A 25,010-nucleotide genomic window follows, 5' to 3' on the forward strand; every position below is an offset into this window, starting at 1 on the left:
CTCTGCATCTTTGCTTGATTGCAAAGAGGCTTGTTTGACTGTTATGAAAAGCCATCTGATTAGGGCTTTCATTAACCCAGGAGCAGAGCTGCTCAATTCAGGTTGGGCAGGAGAAATTCTGTAAATGCTTCGGACTAGCAAAGTTGCCCATGTTGAAGGAGTCTCAATACTAAACTGCCCTCTTGAGTGTATAGCTCAGTTTACAACAATCTTCCCTCCCCACCAACTGACGTATAGAAAACTAAACTATAGATACCCTGTTTTCCCTACACCCCATTCCTAAATGCAATAGCTGATGGATTCCTTCATCAAGTAGTTGCTGAACCGACTAGAGGAGATGCCATTTTAGATTTGGGTTTGGTGAGTAGTGAGGACCTCATAGAAGAAATGGTTGTAGGGGACAACCTTGGCTCAAGTGATCATGAGCTAATTCAGTTCAAACTGAACGGAAGGATAAACAAAAATAAATCTGCGACTAGGGTTTTTGATTTCAAAAGGGCTGACTTTCAAAAATTAAGGAAATTAGAAAGGGAAGTGGATTGGACTGAAGAACTTATGGATCTAAAGGCAAAGGAGGCCTGGGATTACTTTAAGTCAAAGCTGCAGAAGCTATTGGAAGCCCGCATCCCAAGAAAGGGGAAAAAATTCATAGGCAGGAGTTGTAGACCAAGCTGGATGAGCAAACATCTCAGAGAGGTGATTAAGAAAGAGCAGAAAACAGACAGGGAGTGGAAGAAGGGAGGGATCAGCAAGGAAAGCTACCTTATTGAGGTCAGAACATGTAGGGATAAAGTGAGAGAGGCTAAAAGTCAAGTAGAGTTGGACCTTGCAAAGGGAATTAAAACCAATAGTAAAAGGTTCTATAGCTATATAAATAAGAAGAAAACAAAGAGAGAAGAAGTGGGACTGCTAAACACTGAGGATGGAGTGGAGGTTAAGGATAATCTAGGCATGGCCCAATATCTAAACAAATACTTTGCCTCCATCTTTAATAAGGTTAATGAGGATCTTAGGGGTAATGGTAGCATGACAAATGGGAATGAGGATATGGAAGTAGATATTACCATATCTGAGGTAGAAGCGAAACTCGAACAGCTTAATGGGAATAAATCGGGCGGCCCAGATAATCTTTATCCAAGAATATTAAAGGAATTGGCACATGAAATTGCAAGCCCATTAGCGAGAATTTTTAATGAATCTGTAAATTCAGTGGTTGTACCGTATGACTGGAGAATTGCTAACATAGTTCCTATCCTTAAGAAAGGAAAAAAAAGTGATCCAGGTAACTACAGGTCTGTTAGTTTGACATCTGTAGTATGCAAGGTCTTGGAAAAAATTTTGAAGGAGAAAGTAGTTAAGGACATTGAGGTCAATGGTAAATGGTACAAAATACAGCATGGTTTTACAAAAGGTAGATCGTGCCAAACCAACCTGATCTCCTTCTTTGAGAAAGTAACAGATTTTTTAGACAAAGGAAACACAGTGGATCTAATTTACCTAGATTTCAGTAAGGCGTTTGATACTGTGCCACATGGAGAATTATTAGTTAAATTGGAAAAGAGGGGGATCAATATGAAAATTGAAAGGTGGATAAGGAATTGGTTAAAGGGGAGACTACAGCGGGTCATACTGAAAGGTGAACTGTCAGGCTGGAGGGAGGTTACCAGTAGAATTCCTCAAGTATCGGTTTTGGGACCAATCTTATTTAATCTTTTTATTACTGACTTCAGCACAAGAAGTGGGAGTGTGCTAATAAAGTTTGCGGATGATACAAAGCTGGGAGGTATTGCCAATTTAGAGAAGGACCGGGATATCGTACAGGAGGATCTGGATGACCTTGTAAACTGGAGTAATAGTAATAGGATGAAATTTAACAGTGAGAAGTATAAGGTCATGCATTTAGGGATTAATAACAAGAATTTTAGTTGTAAGCTGGGGACGCATCAATTAGAAGTAATGGAGGAGGAGAAAGACCGTAGAGTATTGGTTGATCACAGGATGACTATGAGCCGCCAATGTGATATGGTCGTGAAAAAAACTAATGCGGTCTTGGGATGCATTAGGCGAGGTATTTCCAGTAGAGATAAGGAGGTTTTAGTACCGTTATACAAGGCACTGGTGAGACCTCACCTGGAATACTGTGTGCAGTTCTGGTCTCTCATGTTTAAGAAGGATGAATTCAAACTGGAACAGGTACAGAGAAGGGCTACTAGGATGATCCGAGGAATGGAAAACCTGTCTTATGAAAGGAGACTCAAGGAGCTTGGCTTGTTTAGCTTAACTAAAAGAAGGTTGAGGGGAGATATGATTGCTCTCTATAAATATATCAGAGGGATAAATACCGGAGAGGGAGAGGAATTATTTAAGCTCAGTACCAATGTGGACACAAGAACAAATGGATATAAACTGGCCATCAGGAAGTTTAGACTTGAAATTAGATGGTTTCTAACCATCAGAGGAGTGAAGTTCTGGAATAGCCTTCCAAGGGAAGCAGTGGGGGCAAAAGACCTATCTGGCTTCAAGATTAAACTCGATAAGTTTATGGAGGAGATGGTATGATGGGATAACATGATTTTGGCAATTAATTGATCTTTAACTATTCATGGTAAATAGGCCCAATGGCCTGTGATGAGATGTTAGATGGGGTGTGATCTGAGTTACTACAGAGAATTCTTTCCTGTGTATCTGGCTGGTGAATCTTGCCCATATTTTTCACCCTCTTCTTTCCCCTTCATGTAGCTTCTTTATATGGAGGACTGTAGAGTGTACGTGTGTCCAAAATGGGAGAAGGCTACTTTCCCCAGGCATCCAGAGCCGTGTGACACCGTTCAGATGCTTAGGGGGTCAGCATTTCTGCAGGTCTAATGCTGAATGGGGGCTATTCCAGATTGAAGAAAAGGCCTTCATCTGAAGGAGTTTTAGTGTAAGTGGAGAACGGCGGAGGGAGCACTCCAAAAAAAACTGAACAAGTGTTTGGAAGTCGGATACCATTTGTATTTTTATGCTGGTGATTTAATTGCTGGTGCTCTTCCCACTAACAGTATCCGTGCATGGTGCTAGGATACCCCGTTGCAGGATGTGCTGTGGGTACCTCAAAAGGTGGTGCTTTCCTCTCTGACTTAGTATTGACTGCAATGCCCCATGTTGGAAGTAAATGTATCTGTGCTGCAATAATTAGTTTTGGTGACCCAGTCACCAAGCATTCAATGACCAATCACTCAGGCACTGTGTATCTCAATCTGGATGATGTCAGATTCGTCGAGGGGTGGATGGGGTAAAATGGAGCAGTGCGGGTGAGGAAAGCTGCATGTGTGTGGATCTATTCTGATATGGCACTACAAACGTGCTGCTGGTGAGCAGTTCCTTGAAAACAACCTTCTCTCCCTTTTCCTGCAGATCCCCATAATAAAGCTGGCCCTAGGAGCAGCTCATGTGTTTGGGTCAGCAGGCTCAAGAGACAGCTCTTCAGCCCTTGTCTTTGCTCTTGCAGCGTGGAACTTAGGTGCAAGCACACACGTACCAGGATGAGAAGGGCAGAAAACAATGGAGAGGGGAAAATGGACAGAAAAAAATTAGAAGCTGGGGTATAATGTGAGGAGATACGGAGGAATGGGGGAGATGCCCATCCACCAGTCTGTCCCAACACAGGGCCTCCAGAAAAAAGAGGTTAGGAAAAAGGGGGGGGAATGCATCTCTGACCCTTCCTGGTCTTGTTGAGTGCAGCCCCTGCCAAGTTTCAGGCCTCTAGCTGTCATCTGGCTCTGGGTAGAAACACATGGCTGGCTCTCTCTCTCTCTCAGACTGGGCCCTAGGCTGCAGTCCTGTGACAAACCATAATTACTCAGCAGATCTGACTTAGGCACAGACCCTGCGGTTTTGTTTCCTCCAGGAGCAATGATAGTGGTTAACTCAGTAATCAGACAGCCTCCGTAAAGCAAAGTAGTATTTGTTTAGAACAAAAAACATGTAATAGAAAACAGGTCTGAAAACAATAAAACAGGCTACACACATGTCTAGCTTACCAGGTACCTAACCATCTTCCACAATGGGAATCCTGGGATGTCTGAGCTTCCTTCAGACTCCCACCATGAGACTCCTAACATCTGGCTGGCATAGTCCATTCCCATAACACACAAACTGTATTCTCCCTGAAGCAAGGGGGAGAAATACTTTAAAAACTGATTAAACTTTTTGATCTCCAAGCTCCCAGCTGTCAAAACAAGCTTTACTTTTCTTTGGAGACATGGTCTTTGTAATTAACATCTTTCCCCCACTGTCTTTCAAATGTGTGCTTGGGTGTCCTTATCTAGCACTATTATGTTGCTTTCCAGTTTCTCTTCTCACAGTCCCCTATTAAGTTAGATCAAACCCACCACAGTTATATACTAACTTTACCTTACTGACCAGGTGTCACAATTCTAAGGCTGCTGATGGGTGCCTCCTACTGTCTGGACACTGAAAATTCCTTAGGTATATCCATCTGCCTGAGCAAGGTCTCTGTGGCAGAAAAGAGAGTCAGATAGTCCAGCTGTGCCTGAAGGGGGTGGGGATTCTAATTCCCATTCCTTAGTCTCTTTAATGTAGTCCCAGATTCTCTAATCGTGAAAGGGATAGAGAGTAGTGGTACCAACCGCTTAATGGCTTGCCTTGAGGCTTGGCGAACCTGTCCTTCCTGGTTGGCATACCAGAACCTGTTATTTTGTAGGCATAAATGTGGGCCACAATAGGCCACCTCTTAATGTATACCTTAAGTACATAGCCTCACAATAACCAATCTTGTATGTTGCTGGATTGGCTGTTACCCTTGCATCCGTGAGGGGTTGAAGTACCGCGGCTATTTGTTTCAGGTGGTCATGGTCCCCCTAATTCTGGCTGTAGATGACAATGTCATCCAACTAGGTGGCAGTATATAGTCCATATTGCAATATTTTTGTCCATCAACCTCAGGAAGGTTGCAGCTGCATTGTGGAGTCAGAATGGCATGGTACAGAAGTGGTACAAGCCGAAGGGCATGGAAAAAGCTGTCTTTTCCTTGGAGTCATGTGTGAGGGAGATCTGCCACTACCCTTTGGTAAGATCAGTGGTAGACATACACTAAGCTGTCCCAACTGGTCCAATAACTCATCTATGGGATAGGAATCAAATTTAGATGTCATGTTGACTGTGCGGAAGTGTATCGTCCTGTCCAGATTAGGGACCAGGACAATGGAGCTCCCTCCACTCACTACAGTATATCTCCATCACTCCCAGGTCTAACATTGCTTGAAGCTCCTGATAGCTTATGTCCCACATTTTCCCAGTGCGGGGCTGAGGGTTTCCCCTCACTTTTTGTCCTGGTGCTGTTTCAGTAGGATGGGTCTTTCCTGGAGTGGACAAGAAGATGGTGGGGAACAAGTCCACTAGTTCCTGGACTTGTGTCCTCTGTTCACTGTGTAAGGCTTCCCCCATCTTTACAGGTGTGCAGATTATTTCCATCAGTGTGTGGGGTTCTAGTTCTGGTTCGGGGGGGAGGAGGAAGGAGTCGATGAAAAGCCCTCCTTGGCCTTCTAGGCCTTTAGAAGTTTGTATGATAAATTTGGGTGTTTTCTTTTGTTTCTGGTTGCTAGATTTTATAACTGATGGGGCTCACCTTTCTAATTACCTTGAAGGGCCCTTGCCAGCGGGCTAAAAGTTCAGACTCTGGGCTGGGTAGTAGTAAAAGTAACCTATCACCTGGTTTAAACCCTCTTAACTGAGCTGTGCAGTTATAGGAGGTCTCTTGTGCATGTTGAACCTGCAGAAGGTTTTCTCTGGCAAATGCTCCCAGTTCTTTAAGTCGTCTCCGTAAGTGGAAAGGTGCATTGGTTTGTGGCAGCACTGCTATTTCGGGGGAATGCCAAGATTTTAAGGCCAGAAAGGGCCAATGGGATCATTTAGTTTGACCTCCTGCATCACAGAAGGCTAAGGCCAGAGGACTGACTTGAGTTAATTTGTGTTTGAACTAAAGCATGTCTTTTCAAAAAACAGCTAATCATGATTTTAAAATTGCCAATGATGGAGAATCTACCACAGCCCTTGGGTAAGTTGTACAAATGGTTAATTACCATGTAGTGTTAAAATGTGCACCTCCCCTCTAATTTGAATTTGTCTGGCTTCAACTTCCAGCCATTGGTTCTTGTTACACCCTTGTCTGCTACACTGAAAAGCCCTCCATTATCGAATATCTATTCCCTGTGTCGATACTAATAAACTGTGATCAAATCACCCTTAACCTCGCCTTTGTTAAGCTAAATAGATTGAGTTCCTGGAGTCAATCACTCTAAGACATGTTTTCTAATTCTTTAATTATTCTGGTGGCTCTTCTCTGAACCCTCTCCAATTTATCAATATCCTTCTTGAATTGTGAACACCAGAATTGGACACAGTATTCCTGTAGCAGTTGCACCAATACTAAATACAGGGGTAATCTAACCTCCATACTCCTACTTAATGTTCCCCTGTTAATATAGCCAAGGATCATATTAGCCCTTTTGGTGACAATGTTGCATTGGAAGCTGACATTGAGCTAATTATCCACCACAACCCACAAGTCCTTTTCAGAGTCACTGCTTCCCAGGATAGAGTCCCCACACTGTAAGTGTAGACTGTTCTTTGTTCCTAGATGTATGACTTTACATTTGGCCATAGTACAATGCATATTGTTTGCTTGTGCCTGGCTTACCAAGCAATCCAGATTGCCCTGTCCTCGTCCTTATTTACTTCTCCTCTAATATTTGTTTCATCTGCAAACTTTGAGTGATGATTTTGTTTTTTTCACAGTCGTTGATTAAAATGTTAAATAGTATAAGTCCCAGATCTGATACCTATCAGACCCCGTTAGAAACAGACCCACTCAATAACAATTCCCCATTTACAATTACTGGAAATGGCACACCTTGATTATCACTATAAAAGGTTTTCTTCCCCCCCGCCCCCCTGCCCTTTGCTGGTATTAGCTCATCTTAAGTGATCACTCTCCTTACAGTGTGTATGGTAACACCCATTGTTTCATGTTCTCTGTGTAAATAAATCTCCCCACTGTATTTTCCACTGAATGCATCCGATGAAGTGAGCTGTAGCTCACGAAAGCTTATGCTCAAATAAATTGGTTAGTCTCTAAGGTGCCACAAGTCCTCCTTTTCTTTTTGCGAATACAGACTAACACGGCTGCTACTCTGAAACCTATCAGTCAGACAGTTTTTAATCCATTTAATGTATGCCATGTTGATTTTTTTTATCATTCTAGTTTCTTCATTAAAGTATGTGGTTCCAAATCAAACACCTTACAGAGGTCTAAGTATATTACGTCATCATTATTACTTTTATCAACCAAACTCATAATCTCATCAAAAAAGATATCAAGTTAGTTTGACGTGTATTTTCCATAAAGCCATGTTGATTAGCATTAATTATATTACGCCCTTTAATTCTTTCTTAATCAAGTTGTGTATCAGCTGTTCCATTAGTTTGCTTGGGATTGGTGTCAAGCTGGCAAGCCCATTATTATCCAGGTTGTCCTGTTTACACTTTTTAAATATTGGCACATCAGCATCCTTCCTGTCCTCTGGAACTTCTCCAGTGTTTCAAGTCTTACTGAAAATCAACATCAATGGTCCACGGAACTCCTAGGCCAGCGATTTTAAAATTCTTGAATGCAAGGTTTCTAGACCTACTGATTTTAAAAATGTCTAGCGTTCGTAGCTGCTCTTTAACATCTTCCTTAGTTATTAGACTGGAAAGTATTTAATCTTCATCATCATCATGATAAGATATGAATATATCATCTGGGTTTTTTCCCTACATACAGAACAGAAATATTTATTGAACACTTCTGCCTTTTCTGCTTTATTATTAACAGTTCTACTATTGCCATCTAGTAATGGACCAATACCATTGTTAGGATTCTTTTGTTCTTAATATACTTAAAAATATCCTTTTATTGTCCTTAATTCTACTGATCATAGTTTTTGCCTTGTGTCCTCTAGCTTCCCTTATCAATTTTTTACAATTCCTAGCTTCTGATTTGTATAAATTACTATCAGGGTCCCCTTCATTCTATTTGAGTGACTTGTGGTCCCAGGGCCATATAGTGCTGCTTTATTAAGTACCAAAGCAGAGATGACATTTGTTGGGACTGGGCATAGATCCCATCTCCTCTTGGAATCAGGGCTGTGTGGACTAGAAAAAGCAGTATCCCAGCTCTACAGCAGCTTTTTTATTCTTTAACAAAACTTTATGCTTTTCCTGTTGTGTTGCCCTGTTGAGTGATGTAATTGAGTCCCATTTCTTTTGCTCTTTTCCATAATTCCTCTTAATCAGGGAAATTAACAGGGAGGAAGGATGTGTTTATGGCTAAAGCATTGGTGTCAAGGGATCTGTGTTCTATGAGCTTGGGAAAGTTACCCTCTCTCTTACTCTGTTTCCCTGTCTCTAAAGCTGATAATGATGCTCACCTTATGGGTCCAAGAGATGGAAGGCACTAGCGAATGGAACATTATTACTATGATTAAATGAGAAGAGGACAGGTTAAACAGTTATTTATAGCTATATGTTCAAAGACACCAGAAGACCTGGTGAGGTGCGTGAAGATTGAGATCTCATAAGGGCAACCTGGAGGTCCAGGTAGGCAGTCAGGAGGTGGGATGTTCCATTACAAGATAGGAGTCTCATTCTCAAATTGGGAGGATTTCTGTGTATTCTGGACTCAGCATCCTGACACATTTTGGTGTGACAGTGTTTTGTCTCTTACAGATAATTTACACAGGAAAAATACTGGGCCGCTGTCCCAGACCCTCTGATCTGAAGCAGTACTTCCCACAGGCCCCAAGGAGTTGCAACAAAAGTGGCATAAAGCCACCTTTCTGTCCTTCAGTCCTGGAAGCGACTTAGGCCAGTTTTCCCTTTAGTGCAACTTAGAGCAGCCTCAGGTTTGCTCTGTTCTGTGACTGGTAGCAGCCTCCCAGGGCTACTCTGCCAGCCCAGGAACACCAAAGAGCAGGGCAGTCTGGCCATGCCCTCTCTTATTACAGACCTCACCACTTGTCAGGATGGGGCCAAGAGTGGCTGACTTAAAGCCAGTTCTATGAGCTTCACACCACTCTGGGATTCCACTATGCAAGCCAAATCCTAAACTGGTCAGTTAAACCATGATTCTATCCAGTCTGGGCTGCCAGGCTGGCACAAAAAGGATTGAGCAGGGCTGAGAATATGACCTTTTTTGTGTGCTACTTTATAATAAAAAAGGGGGGGTCTGGGAGTTTGTTTTGTTTTTAAACCCTGTTCCTGTGTTTGTTCTTTACATTAGAAATATCAGGAAGGTTGTTTTATTTTGCTGGAGCACTCCTTGGAGGTCCAGAGAACTGGAGGGGGAGCTTTCTCAGCTCTCAGTTGAAGGGACAAAGTGTTGTGAATCTTCCACAAAAGAGTTTCTCTCTCTCTCTCCTTTCACATGTGATGTCCTACCCCTATGAGTTCTCTAGTTGTCCACAGAATCTTTGAGGAAAAACAGTGCATGAATTTCTAAGGTGAAAGAAAAGCTGAGTCGTTCCCCATTTAAACAAAAGCTAACCAAACAAAACAACCCTTTCAGTCATAGAATCATAGGGTTAGAAGAAACCACAAGGGTCATCTAGTCTAACCTCAAGTCCTTCCATGTAGCTTACAAAGAAGTAAAAATGGTCATAAATAGTTGTATTTACCTTTTGAAGTGGTAGCAAGTGTCACTTTTGTGTCATAAAATTGGTGCATAAAATGTGTTTTTATCAGGTTTACAGAGAGTAGACATTAGAAATAAGAGTTTCAGAGTAACAGCCGTGTTAGTCTGTATTCGCAAAAAGAAAAGGAGTACTTGTGGCACCTTAGAGACTAACCAATTTATTTGAGCATAAGCTTTCGTGAGCTACAGCTCACTTCATTGGATGCATACTGTGGAAAGTATAGAAGATCTTTTTATATACACAAAGCATGAAAAAATGGGTGTTTACCACTACAAAAGGTTTTCTCTCCCCCCACCCCACTCTCCTGCTGGTAATAGCTTATCTAAAGTAATCACTGTCCTTACAATGTGTATGATAATCAAGTTGAGCCATTTCCAGCACAAATCTAGGTTTCCTCTCCCCCGCGTCTCCCCCCACAAACCCACTCTCCTGTTGGTAATAGCTTATCTAAAATGATCACTCTCCTTACAATGTGTATGATAATCAAGGTGGGCCATTTCCAGCACAAATCCAGGGTTTAACAAGAATGTCTGGGGTGGGAGGTGGGAAAAAACAAGGGGAAATAGGTTACCTTTCATAATGACTTAGCCACTCCCAGTCTCTATTCAAGCCTAAGTTAATTGTATCCAATTTGCAAATGAATTCCAATTCAACAGTCTCTCGCTGGAGTCTGGTTTTGAAGTTTTTTTGTTGTAATATCGCTACTTTCATGTCTGTAATCGCGTGACCAGAGAGATTGAAGTGTTCTCCGACTGGTTTATGAATGTTATAATTCTTGACATCTGATTTGTGTCCATTTATTCTTTTACGTAGAGACTGTCCAGTTTGACCAATGTACATGGCAGAGGGGCATTGCTGGCACATGATGGCATATATCACATTGGTGGATGTGCAGGTGAACGAGCCTCTGATAGTGTGGCTGATGTTATTAGGCCCTGTGATGGTGTTCCCTGAATAGATATATGGGCACAGTTGGCAACAGGCTTTGTTGCAAGGATAGGTTCCTGGGTTAGTGGTTCTGTTGTGTGGAATGTGGTTGCTGGTGAGTATTAGCTTCAGGTTGGGGGGCTGTCTGTAGGCAAGGACTGGCCTGTCTCCCAAGATTTGTGAGAGTATTGGGTCATCCTTCAGGATAGGTTGTAGATCCTTAATAATGCGTTGGAGAGGTTTTAGTTGGGGGCTGAAGATGACGGCTAGTGGTGTTCTGTTATTTTCTTTGTTAGGCCTGTCCTGTAGTAGGTGACTTCTGGGAACTCTTCTGGCTCTATCAATCTGTTTCTTCATTTCCGCAGGTGGGTATTGTAGTTGTAAGAATGCTTGATAGAGATCTTGTAGGTGTTTGTCTCTGTCTGAGGGGTTGGAGCAAATGCGGTTGTATCGCAGAGCTTGGCTGTAGACAGTGGATCGTGTGTTGTGGTCAGGGTGAAAGCTGGAGGCATGTAGGTAGGAATAGCAGTCAGTAGGTTTCTGGTATAGGGTGGTGTTTATGTGACCATCGTTTATTAGCACTGTAATGTCCAGGAAGTGGATCTCTTGTGTGGACTGGTCCAGGCTGAGGTTGATGGTGGGATGGAAATTGTTGAAATCATGGTGGAATTCCTCAAGGGCTTCTTTTCCATGGGTCCAGATGATGAAGATGTCATCAATATAGCGCAAGTAGAGTAGGGGCATTAGGGGACAAGAGCTGAAGAAGCGTTGTTCTAAGTCAGCCATAAAAATTTTGGCATACTGTGGGGCCATGCGGGTACCCATAGCAGTGCCGCTGATTTGAAGGTATACATTGTCCCCAAATGTAAAATAGTTGTGGGTAAGGACGAAGTCACAAAGTTCAGCCACCAGGTTAGCCATGACGTTATCGGGGATAGTGTTCTTGACAGCTTGTAGTCCATCTTTGTGTGGAATGTTGGTGTAGAAGGCTTCTACATCCATAGTGGCCAGGATGGTGTTATCAGGAAGATCACCGATGGATTGTAGTTTCCTCAGGAAGTCAGTGGTGTCTCGAAGGTAGCTGGGAGTGCTGGTAGCGTAGGGCCTGAGGAGGGAGTCTACGTAGCCAGACAATCCTGCTGTCAGGGTGCCAATGCCGGAGATGATGGGGCGCCCAGGATTTCCAGGTTTATGGATCTTGGGTAGTAGATAGAATATCCCAGGTCGGGGTTCTAGGGGTGTGTCTGTGCGGATTTGATCTTGTGCTTTTTCAGGGAGTTTCTTGAGCAAATGCTGTCATTTCTTTTGGTAACTCTCAGTGGGATCAGAGGGTAATGGCTTGTAGAAAGTGGTGTTGGAGAGCTGCCGAGCAGCCTCTTGTTCATATTCCGACCTATTCATGATGACAACAGCACCTCCTTTGTCAGCCTTTTTGATTATGATGTCAGAGTTGTTTCTGAGGCTGTGGATGGCATTGTGTTCTGCACGGCTGAGGTTGTGGGGCATGTGATGCTGCTTTTCCACAATTTCAGCCCGTGCACGTTGGCGGAAGCACTCTATGTAGAAGTCCAGTCTGCTGTCTCGACCTTCAGGAGGAGTCCACCTAGAATCCTTCTTTTTGTAGTGTTTGGTAGGGAGGTCTCTGTGGATTAGTATGTTGTTCAGAGGTGTGTTGGAAATATTCCTTGAGTCAGAGACGTTGAAAATAGGATTCTAGATCACCACAGAACTGTATCATGTTTGTGGGGGTGGAGGGGCAGAAGGAGAGGCCCCTAGATAGGATAGCTGCTTCTGCTGGGCTAAGAGTATAGTTGGATAGGTTAACAATATTGCTGGGTGGGTTGAGGGAACCATTGCTGTGGCCCCTTGTGGCATGTAGGGAGAGTGATCACTTTAGATAAGCTATTACCAACAGGAGAGTGGGTTGCGGGGGGGGGGAGAGAAAACCTGGATTTGTGCTGGAAATGGCCCAACTTGATTATCATACACATTGTAAGGAGAGTGATCACTTTAGATAAGCTATTACCAGCAGGAGAGTGGGGTGCGGGGAGAGAAAACCTTTTGTAGTGGTAAACACCCATTTTTTCATGCTTTGTGTTTATAAAAAGATCTTCTATACTTTCGACAGTATGCATCCGATAAAGTGAGCTGTAGCTCATGAAAGCTTATGCTCAAATAAATTGGTTAGTCTCTAAGGTGCCACAAGTACTCCTTTTCTTTTTATTAGAAATAAGGTTTTGGTCTCTACTGTCGTATATCCCAATGACACACAGCCAGTCTACAGAAATGACAGAGAGCACTGGGGTTGTGACACAATCATTAAATTCAAGGTTTAGAGATAGCATCATCTAAGGATATATTTTATTTGTAAACTTTTAACAAATAAATTGCATTCCCCTTTTGGATATTAATTCATTAGTATTTGTAAAGAACTTTGAAGATGCAGAGTGTTATAATTAGGAATATCGTAAGGAAGTGGCCAACATTTATGTGTCACTACTGCCCTCTACTGGATGGAATCAGAACTACTTGACTGTGTCATAGGCCCTTAAAAACTATCTTACATCAAGTGTCTCTCTTAGCTAAAGAGGCAAAGGTTTGTTCTCTTGGAGCAGGAGGATCTGAGCTATATCTCAAATGTCATTATAAAGCTCCAAGGGGGTACTGCATGAAGCCTAGTGAAAGCTGTGGAGTCCTAAGTGGGTACAGATTTCTCCTTCTTTTTTAAGTTATTCCTGGTTTATCTACTTTAGAATTTTATCAAGCTGCCCCTCCTACTGTTATCCTTTTATGTTTGTTGCAGATTGATCTTCCTGATACTATAAGCCAACGTGGCTTCCCTCTGTTTCCTCCCTTTTCAATAGTGACTCAGTTGTGTCTGTCTGGTTCTAGAAATAGGAATCTCTAGTTTACTTGAGCTCCCCCTCTGGCTGGATGTCAGCCTCTGGGATAGCAGAACAAACCTGTTGTAAGGTTTTGTGACTGACAGAGTGTTTTAAGATTTCTTGATGAGAGAAAAGTTAGGGCTAGTTTTGTTTGTTTGCTTTTGTGGGGGAAGCTTATGGCTGTTCAGGATCCACGGTACACTCACCAATATTTCCTAGCACCTGTAATGTAAGTGAAATTTTAGCACTCCCGCTCCAACGTTTAACTGACCTTATGAGGGTACTAAAGAAACTGCAGCGTTGGTCCAGATTTTCCTACAGAGCTTGTGTATGTGAATACTAAGGGTACACTCTGTCGTGTGTGTTGTAGTGGGGTCTATATAAATGAAGCATCATGGTTCCAGCCGCAGAGTGTATATTCTGTACTAGATCCTCAATGGCAGTGTATGCAGTGGGATCTGTGGTGGGGTTATGGTGCTTCCTGACCTCCAGTAATTGTTCTCTTCTGCTGTTCTGATTTATGGTATTTATAGTGCGCCAATTGTTATTTCCAGGCACCATCCTAGCCCTGTCCTCCCTCTCTGTCACCATGTAAGATTCTCCCAAGGTCTCATCCCCACTCCCCAAAGCATTTTTGAGTGCTGCTCTCCCACGCCTGGTAGGGATTGGGAGGCATTGTATTGGTTGCAGAATTGATGTATAGAGTATATCTTTGTCTTGGACAGGTTGTTTATAAGAATAACGACATCCGTCTGGAGCTGTCTCGCTTGGCGAGGATCAGTGACACCAAGATGAAGATCTACGGGGAGGTGAAATTCACATGTGAGAACGTGGCCACGCTGGATCCCATCAGCTTTGAGACTCCAGAGGCCTACATCAGTCTGCCTAAGTGGAATACCAAGCGGATGGGCTCCATCTCCTTCGACTTCCGCACCACTGAGCCCAATGGCCTGATCCTCTTCACCCATGGCAAGCCCCAGGAGAGGAAGGATGCCAGGAGCCAAAAGAACACCAAGGTAGACTTCTTTGCAGTGGAGCTGCTAGATGGGAACCTCTACTTGCTGCTTGATATGGGCTCCGGCACCATCAAGGTGAAAGCCACCCAGAAGAAAGCCAATGATGGAGAGTGGTATCATGTTGATATCCAGCGAGATGGCAGATCAGGTAGGAGCATAAAATCTTAAATAGGTTCATCTTTCTCCTCTGGTGGGGGAGCATAAAATCCTGGTCCTTTAAAATTCTTACTCCTAGAAGGGAGTTGCTTTCTTGCAAGAACTCTGTGTTACTTAAAGAAATTCACCTAGCAGAGTAGGAGACATTTCAAAGGGCCAGAAGTGTATGAAGTATTCAACGTGAGCTTTAGAATAGCCCCACAGAAGAAGCCTTTATAAGCAGCCCTTCAGCATCTTACTCTTTAACTCTATGTAATCTGCACCTAGTTCAGTAATCACGTACATCATCATAGTGGTCATTTTTGGGGGGGCAAGCCTTGGGGTCAAGTGCATAATGAATTTTATTACTTGGCTTTTATTCCAACTAACTCCCATTGACTTCACTGGGAATAAATAAATGCTGAGTAGAAACTGAGTAAGACCTTCAGGATCTGACCCAATATTACCACCCTCTCCTGGGTCTATGTAGGGTCTGGGCAGACTAGGTAACACAATTAACAGGGAGAAACTTCCAAACTAGTGGAAAATTTTGTCGGGACAAGGGAGAGAGAGGAGTTGGCCAATCACTGCCCTATTCTCTTGTTTCCTTTGATGCTCTTGCAGATCACTGTTTGAATAGGGATTCTTCCTTTATTCCTAGCTAGGCTCTCCCTTTCCAAAGTATTTCTCAGAGTGAAAGTCCTTCTCTGAGTCTTTCTATATTTGGTTGAGTCCTCTTTGCTGCTTCTCACTTTTAGAATTTCAACTAACAGAATATATATATTCTTTATATTATGCCTGTCACCATATTATCTAGTTTCCAAAGGTATTTTCTTTGTTTCTGATGTTGTAGAGCAAGCAAACATATACTCGTGGTTGTGCTCCAAAATAAATTAGGAAGTTAAATAATCATATCTACAACGTGATCCTTGTGAATATGTGAACAGTTGGGCTTGAACTTCTCCTAGACCAGGGGTAGGCAACCTATGGCACGCATGCCAAAGGTGGCACGCGAGCTGATTTTCAGTGGCACTCACACTGCCCAGGTTCTGGCCACCAGTCTCAGGGGCTCTGCATTTTAATTTAATTTTAAATGAAGCTTCTTAAAGATTGTAAAAACCTTATTTACTTTACGTACAATGATAGTTTAGTTATATATTATAGACTTCTAGAAAGAGGTCTTCTAAAAATGTTAAAATATATTACTGGCACACAAAACCTTAAATTAGAGTGAATAAATGAAGGCTCGGCACATCACTTCTGAAAGGCTGCCGACCCCTGTCCTAGACCATCAGGAGTTGAATGTCTGGCCATATGTTGCTGTAAAGGGAATTTTGCCTACATTTGCAGTTAGGTCTGGGATTTGGCCTGTGATCTCCATAATATAAAGGTCCTAGATTTGTGCTTCTTGGGGCTTGCAATAGAGTGTTCTCAGCAGAGGGAATTTGCTTCCCCTGATTTTTCAAAAGAGCTGACTTTTAGGGACTACTGCACAGCCTCTCTCTTTATCCAGGCCTTTGTCTGAAGAGCTGGTCATTTCTGTGATCGTTTAAAGGAGTTTCTTTGTGTTTGACATTGAGCCCATCTAGGTTTTAATGTATGTAATTTGATTCCATTAGCACCTAGCGACATTGACAGGAACATTTTACAAATGAAGACGTAAATAAATAAATGATTTCTGTAGATTTGCTAGAATCTAATTAACTTGCAAGGATAAACTCAATTAGTAGCGTTCATTACTGCCTACAGTTTTGCTTGCTCACATGGAGCATACCTGGCCCTTGGACAAAAAGAGCTCCAGAGTAAGATGAAAAAGCAAAGTCCTGGTTGAAACAGCTTGTTAAAATCCAACCTGAGAGGGGCACATTTTGGTGCATAATGATAGCTGAGATTGACATTACCCCTAGGAGAAGTCACCTGAGCACCCCAAGGAGGCAGATTGCAGGACTGACCTGTTTGCTGCTCAGCAGAAAGGTTTATTGATTGCCTGAAACCTGATCAGAGATAACAGACTTCAAATTAAATGTGCTTTGTTGAACAACAGTGAACAGATTTGTTCTTTTCTTTTTTTAACTGAATTTTGTGCTGGTGAAAATTGCTGGATTGAGAGCTCTGCCCTCTGATGTCCTTTCTGCCAAGGTAACAGGAGGACCAGCACTGAGAGTTCCCTAATGTAACCCCTTTAGTGTGCATTGAGCATTCAAACCTTCAGGGGCCTCTGCTAGGGATGAGAAGGGAATTCAGTCTCCATGGTTTGTTCAGTCCCTGGCTTTTCTGCTGATTGCCAGCAGGTCCTGAGCTTTTTGTGACGTGGACATCCGCCTGTTAGAAACTGGACTGAGAAACAACAGACTCATTTCACATAGGTCATCCAATAACCGTTAGACTTTAATAACTGAAAACTGGTTTTGATTTGGGCTAGATTTGAACCAGTGAACTGGACGTTCTGTATCTCATTCATAAGGTACCCCATCCTCATTAGATTCTTTCCTTTCTTCCAGTTCTCCCATGCTTTGAGCTCTGCTGAGCTAAGCAGAATCACCTGTAAAGGTCCAAGTTCTCCCTACCACTAGGTACAAGAGTAGGAAAGGGGCTGCTGGGAAGCAGGGCAGTTGTCCTGCTCACATAACCTCTGGCATCTCCAGTCCCCTTTGGCTCTGCATGTGCTTCAGTCGGTGATGGCTGGCAACACAACCAAAGCTCTATTTTCACTGTATGCTGACAAGAGCTGACAGCTCGGACTTGGATGCCTAACATCCGCTCCCGTATCCTGTAACCTTTCTATCCCCAGGGCAGCCTCCTACTGGTAATGTCCATGAAATCTGTCACCCTTTCTAGCTGGGAAATGCTGCACCTCATTACAAGAGAACATTTTCAGCCAATTCTGAGCTACAGAGCACATGTTATCCCACCCCTGCTGACTCTGAAAGGCTTCCTGGCAGACTGGATGTCCGGTTGCATCAGTGTACTGTTTCCCATACTGGCTCTGCCTTCACTGGTTGCTGCCTTTTTGGGCACTCCCACTCGCTTACACAGGCCCCCAGTTAAGGCCCTTGAGGGGTCAGAAATGAGGGAGAAGAGCCCTTCTGATTTCTGTGGTAGAGCTTTGTTCTGTCTTCCCAGAATTGTAGATGTTAGAGAGAGAAAAGATTTCCTAGCTCATCTGGTCCCTTCTCCCTAGGTCCAGTGCTGGATTGGTCCCTCCAGTGGCTTTTCCAGTCTGGTCTTAAAAGTTCCATGTAATGGGACTTGTGTCACTTTCATAGGGAGACTGTTGTAGAGCCTAATGCATCTCACAATCAAGAAGCTTAGCTTATTACTCAGCCTAGATACATACTTCCTGTCTGAATTTCATCCTCTTCTTCCTTGCTTTACATCTTTAGCCTCGGTGTTTCCTCTCCTTCCTGGGTATTTTCGCCTTTTCAGTATTTGCAGACTGTTATGTCTCTCCCTCTGTGGCTGATTGGCCAAGCTAGTCAGGTTTCATCTGATCTTTTAACCTTTTCCCATAAGTCAGACTCTCCAGCCCCTTGATCATTTCAGTTACCCTTCTCTTGACTCTCTTTTTGGTAATGCAGTATACTGTCCACAACATGAACACAACCTTCCAAGTGCAGTGGCAGCAGAGCCAGGTGGAGAGGGACTGTGACCTTGCTGCTCTGTGATGTGCTACCTTTGCGTATATAGCCGTATTGTGTTCTTGCCATATAAAGTGGAAAATGTCTGTGGTGGTGCAATTTACTTACACAACATGGTTCATCAAACAACCCCAGTTCTCTCTGAGCCTTTAATTTGTAATGCCTCTATTGCCTCAAACACTCTGCTGCCTCTGACATTATCCTTAAGTTATATAGAACATCACACACGTGAAATGCCCCGTTTGCATTCTGTTCTCTGTTCAAGAAGATGCGTATTACAGCTTAAGGGGGGGAAAGGCATATGTATGTGACTGCATTTTCTCAGAGCAAACTCTATTAACCAAACTCCCCTGCCCCCTCCTAGGGGTGTAGGATAAAGAATACAGTGATCTGGAATTAATCTTAAAGCATAGACAGTCCCTTCTGGGGACACAGAGTATCTTAATGACAGGGCAATCACACGTGATGATTTAGAGCTAGATGGAACAAGTTTCTGATTCTTAGTTCAAATCGGATTGGTGGGCTGGTGTCCCTATTTCAAAAACAGCTGAAGTCCTGAATGAGAAGCAGTGTGGTCTAGTAGACTGCACTGGGCTGGCCTGTCAGAGACCTGGGTTCTGCTTTTATCTCTGCCACTGACCCATTGGATGATCTTGTGTTAGTCTTTACACTTCTTTGTTTTTCCCTTGTACCCTTTGTCTGCTTGATTGTAAACTCTTCATGGCAGGTACTGCCTCTTCAACTATGTATGTACAGTGCCTTGCACAATGGGGCTTTCAGCTTGAAGCCTAGAAGCAAATAATACTACAAATAATACAAATAATACTACAAATAATAATACTACAAATAATAATAAGAACTCTCTCTTTTGGAGTTCACCTTCACCTCTCTGTCTCCCCATTTTCCCACCTGTGAAATGGGGATAATGGTACCTTCTTTGTGAAACGCATTGAGGTCTGCTGATGAATAGCATTGTATAAGAGCTATGTATTAGTATGAGTACTATTTATTTTAATCCTATATAGTACCAGAGCCTTCTAATTCCAAAGCTGCACTTTGTGATTTCCTGCCTTGCAGGGTGAATCCCATTGAATAACACTGAGTTCCTGGGTTTTTGCTCTTTTTTTTTCTTTTTTTAAAGAAAGATCCTCTCTTCCTACAAGACAGGAGGAGAATTAAGACCATGTTATTGAATGTGTGTATTATTGTAGCACCTGGAGTCCCTAATCAGGAGTGGGACCCCATTGTACTTTGTGCTGTAGAAGCACACATGGACACACAGTCCCTGCCTGGAAGAGTTTAGAGCCTGTGGCTGGGGGGAAGAGGTGGGGAGGGGCAGTGTAGGACACACTTTTTCAGTCAGTGTTGTGTTTTACTGGGGATCGTCAGTCTCCCCAGCTGAAACCATCATCGTTAACCTGCATTCAAGGACCACAGGAACTGAACTAGACCTGCGCTGTCAGTGGAGCTGTTGGCTGATGTTTCCTTTTCCTCCTTACCCCAGGTACCATATCAGTGAACAGCAGGCGCACCCCATTCACTGCCAGTGGGGAGAGTGAAATCTTGGACCTGGAAGGGGACATGTACCTAGGTGGGCTACCTGAGAACCGGGCAGGCCTCATCCTCCCCACAGAACTCTGGACGGCCATGCTGAACTATGGCTATGTAGGCTGCATCCGGGACCTGTTCATCGATGGACGGAGCAAGAACATCCGGCAGCTGGCGGAGGTGCAGAATGCTGCCGGGGTCAAATCCTCCTGCACCCGGCTCAGCACCAAGCAGTGCGACAGTTACCCATGTAAGAACAATGCTCTCTGCAAGGACGGCTGGAACCGCTTCATCTGCGACTGCACTGGCACTGGCTACTGGGGCAAAACGTGTGAGCGGGGTAAGTCAAGTGTGCTTTGGGATCATGCTTACCAAACTGGGTGTGTGTAGGAGCTCAGTGGGGACAAGACTGTGCTGCTCCTGGACTTAAAGTTGGGTTATTAGGATGGTGCCCCCAAGCTCCGGGGACTCTTCTCCTCACTTTGATGGCTTAGTGGGATCTGAGTCTCTCCCACCCAATGGTCCTCACCACCCTGAGTACAAAGGAAACTCTACTCCCGTTTGATAGTGCCAATCCCTACCCAGGTTACCAGGGAGCATTCCTTCTGTGATGGTTCCCCCTCACCCTCTGCCCCAAGGACCAGTTAATCTTACTTTCATCTGAGCTGATGGTACCCTGGGGAGTGGGGATCCTTCCTCCCAGTTCTGAAGTCTCTTTTCCCCAGGTTCAGTGTCTCTCCCTCTCTGAGTTCTGTCTTTCATCTGTTGGGGCACAAAATGTGGCTGTGTGTGATGAGTTCCAGGTGGCTTATTGGTAGCAGTCCCAGGTGCAGGCTGGGGTCCTGCTGATCCTTTTGCTTTAGCACAGGCTTGGTTGACAGACAAGGAAGGTATCCCCCTGTCTGTGTCTCTCTCCTTCATCAGCCTGCACTGATGGCTGAGTTGCTGGCAGAGCCATCCAGTAGGGTACCGTAGTATTGTATTAATTTAGATGGAATAAGTGGACCCAGAGAGTTAAAGGTGTTAACGTGACCCAGTCACTGTCCAACATTAAGCACTGTTAAACAAGGCTCAGGGTTTGGTATACAGAGACCTCAGCCTGCTTTGTACCATGGCAAACACACCATTAAATATCTGTTTAACCTTTTATTAAAGATACATGAAGAAGAGGGGAAAAGATTAAAGTATTTGAAATGTAAATCCCTTTCACTTTAACTGTTGAGAGTTTTTAGAAGGGAACCCCTCTTATTTGACAATTATTTGGTAATAACTGTTCTTTTTGAGGGAAAGAGAAAAAGGTAGTTGAGAAGGGCTGTTGTTGTTACTGTTGTAGTTAAAGTCCGAGCCCATTTCTTCAAAGATGAAACACGACAAACACAAACAAGAGGGAAGAAAAACCCCAGCAAAGATAGAAAATGCAGTTTGTCACTTGTGTTGACTCTCACTTGCAGCCTCACTGCTGGAAATACAGGCACAGCACATGGTCTTATTAGCCACCCCGAGACCTGGCAAACCATAGCATTGTCCGACTGTTTAGGACAGTTCATTTAGCTGCCTCGTTCTGGTCACAGGCTTACAGCAGTGATGCAGAATATACAGTCTTGGCTGGGCAAGCCAGACTCTAATTAGACAGAATGCAGAAGAAAAGGGACAGGAAAGAGAAGAAAAATGGTAGTGAAGGGAAAGGACACAGGACAGAGGTAGGAGAGACAAAGTCTCTCATCCGAGGTGGTGGTTGAGATTCAGCTGAAGCTGGTGGAGGTAGCAATGTCCTCTGGCTCCCTTTCTCTGGTCTGGTCTGGTCAGGACACCTCTCAGGATTAGATGAAGAATGTCCAGGCTCCCAGGACACGGTGGGGGTGGCAGCTGTGATGGTGAAGCTTCTCCTTCCCCTTCTCTGATCTTCCAGTGTGCCAGCATTGTGCTTGCCTCCATCCATCCACCAATTTCCCTTTTAAAGTCTCTCTGATGTTAAGGACCCCAAAAAGGAGTGAAGGGGAAATAGCTCATCCCCTCATTATTTTGTCCACCAGTTAGACGTAATCTTTGATACACCACTGTGTATCAGTGTGATTGATTTCTGGTCCCTCATTTTTCATGTTTACAAGACACGATCTCAACACAGTCCTTGAATTGAACCAGTAGGCCTTTTTGTTTGGACTAATTCAGCCCTGCCTCCCTGTTGCACCTTTTCCTATAAACATTTGTTATCATAGGTTATTGAGAAACTTAATAAACTTTCCCACAGTTGTACAGGTGACCTCACAATTAGGGTAAATTTTTAGGCCCAGTTATGACAACACTAGTGGCAAGGTGCCTCCAAACTCACCTGTGCCAAGGGCAAATCTGTAGAAGACAGTCAGCAATTTCTCAAGTACAATGAATGTCACCACACCTTCTTCTCATTGTTGCTAGTTCTGTCTGATCATTTAAAGGCGTCTGATTGGGGATATATGAGGCACAATTATTGCCAGTGCAGGCAGCCAAGACACATCCATTCTAGGCCAAATGAGACAGAGCTTAGCAAATAAAAGACATTTGATCTATAGACCGTTCAAATCCCAGACGGTTCCGTTAATTGTTTTTGCCCCTGTATTGCGCCCGGTGCCGTGCTCAGAATAAGCTGGATGAGTGTAAAAAAAAAAATAAAATGATAGCAGTAGGCCCACTTAACAAAGAAAATGGAACTTCCCTTTGGTAATGTTACTTTTTATTGAGATCAATTTCTCAGTAATATTTGGCTATTAGGACTGGAGTGTGGCTGGAATGTACTTGTTGAAACACAACTGTGGATTGTTGGCAGAATCATAGGGCTTTCATCTGTTTTTGCCCTCTGGCCTCCCCCACTTCGTAGCACAGTCTAGTGACTGGACCACATGTTTGGGGATCAGGACTCTTGGGTTCTGTTCCCAGCTCAGTCATGGATGTCCTGTGTGACCTTGGGCAAGTCACTCCCCTCGCTGTGCCTTAATTTTCCTATCTTTATTGGAGATAATGATACTGAATCACCTCCAATGAAGGTTGTGGGGATTAATTAGATACTGTGTGCAAAGCACTGTATAGTTCTGGGGCTTTGCAATTCACCTGCTCTGCAGGAGGGGAAGGATTTTATTTAACAGGAACTCACTGTAGATCAATAGAATTCTCCCTGCAGGGCAGTTGGGATTTTTAGGCTTTAGAAGTGCAAGATTTATTCTTAATGGTACAGCTTCCAAGGCCAGCACTACACAGTTTGGTGCCCAGCCTCACCCTGGCTACTGCTGGTGTTCCTAGTGCTGCAAGTGTGCCCTTAAAGGAAAGTCACCCTGTTTGACCGGGCCCCTAATAATTCAGCACTGTAGGCAGCCATGTATAGCATCTATGCATAATGTCAGTCCTGAAGCTTCCCCCATACACTTTACCAGGTTAGATGACTGCAAAACTGGGATTTCTGAACAGGGGTTTGAGAATTCCCCTGACCCACCTACACCCGAGTGCATGCTGCCATTTTGAGTGGTGCTGTGTCAGGGAAGCACCACCCCTTTATATTTATGACAGGAAGCAAAGAATTTATGGTAAGGGTAAACCCCTTTGAAATCCCTCCTGGCCAGGGGAAAGCTCCTCTCACCTGTAAAGGGTTAAGAAGCTAAAGGTAACCTCGCTGGCACCTGACCAAAATGACCAATGAGGAGACAAGATACTTTCAAAAGCTGGGAGGAGGGAGAGAAACAAAGGGTCTGTGTCTGTCTGCAGTCGTCTTTGCCAGGGATAGACCAGGAATGGAGCCTTAGAACTTTTAGTAAGTAATCTAGCTAGGTATGTGTTAGATTATGATTTCTTTAAATGGCTGAGAAAAGAATTGTGCTGAATAGAATAACTATTTCTGTCTGTGTCTCTTTTTTGTAACTTAAGGTTTGCCTAGAGGGGTTCTCTATGTTTTTGAATCTAATTACCCTGTAAGATATCTACCATCCTGATTTTACAGGGGGGATTTCTTTATTTCTATTTACTTCTATTTTTTATTAAAAGTCTTCTTGTAAAACACTGAATGCTTTTTCATTGTTCTCAGATCCAAGGGTTTGGGTCTGTGGTCACCTATGCAAATTGGTGAGGCTTTTTATCCAACATTTCCCAGGAAAGGGGGGTGCAAGTGTTGGGAGGATTGTTCATTGTTCTTAAGATCCAAGGGTCTGGGTCTGTAGTCACCTAGGCAAATTGGTGAGGCTTTTTACCAAACCTTGTCCAGGAAGTGGGGTGCAAGGTTTTGGGAAGTATTTTGGGGGGAAGGACGCGTCCAAACAGCTCTTCCCCAGTAACCAGTATTAGTTTGGTGGTGGTAGCGGCCAGTCCAAGGATAACGGGTGTAATATTTTGTACCTTGGGGAAGTTTTGACCTAAGCTGGTAAAGATAAGCTTAGGAGGTTTTTCATGCAGGTCCCCACATCTGTACCCTAGAGTTCAGAGTGGGGGAGGAACCTTGACACTTCCTTATACTGTGTTGCGGTAGGATCAAACTCTAACTTTCTGCTAGTCCTTAGTTTTTGTTTGTGGCAATTTGTTATACCCCGGAGTGACCAACACTGTGATAAAACTCACAGGACATTCCTGATTCCAAGTCCCTGTCATGAGCCTGGCTTGCAGGAGTCAGAATTCAGAGCTATCTGTAGGCATCCAATTTATAGTTGGGTGAAATGTGTGTAATGACATTCAGAGCCAGGCAAATTTGGGCCAGCGTCAGAGTAGTCTGGGAGAATGAATGAATGAATGTATGTGCAGTGCTGTGGAAACATGAAGATCTCAGTAATATTGTTGATTGTATCTCCTAGAAACTAAGGGTCACAAATCTTTTGGTGAGTGTTGGGCTGGGGATAAGTTGCAGAAACGTGAGCTTCGGGGGACCTGAAGTCTGGAAATGCAGTAATGGTTATACGTGGAAACAGTGCAGGCCATGTTGGTTTCAACCCCAAATCGGACAGGAGTTGTCTGTTTCAACTGAGTTTTACTTTGCAGCTCAGGGTGAAGCTCATGGGAAGGGATTGCACAGGGATTGGAACTGAAAAACTGCTCACACAACAAAGCCCTGCAGACTGAATCATGTTGTGATGACTCCACGTTATCTGTATCATGAGGTTACATCACAGCTTCATC

The 25,010-nt window shown here is 43.7% G+C and overlaps 1 protein-coding gene across 1 annotated transcript in view; it reads left to right on the top strand.

Annotated features, from left to right (window-relative positions):
* Positions 1-25,010, top strand: part of NRXN3 (neurexin 3) — a 1,403,073-nt gene that overhangs the window by 441,985 nt on the left and 936,078 nt on the right. Inside the window, exons 7-8 of the mRNA XM_084630166.1 lie at positions 14,272-14,710; positions 19,840-20,223. Of these exons, the coding sequence (XP_084486292.1) occupies positions 14,272-14,710; positions 19,840-20,223 (823 nt within the window). The remainder of the gene's footprint in view (positions 1-14,271; positions 14,711-19,839; positions 20,224-25,010) is intronic.

Source organism: Lepidochelys olivacea (genome assembly GCF_965140295.1).
Source record: "Lepidochelys olivacea isolate rLepOli2 genome assembly, chromosome: 6".
NCBI lineage: Eukaryota > Metazoa > Chordata > Testudines > Cheloniidae > Lepidochelys > Lepidochelys olivacea.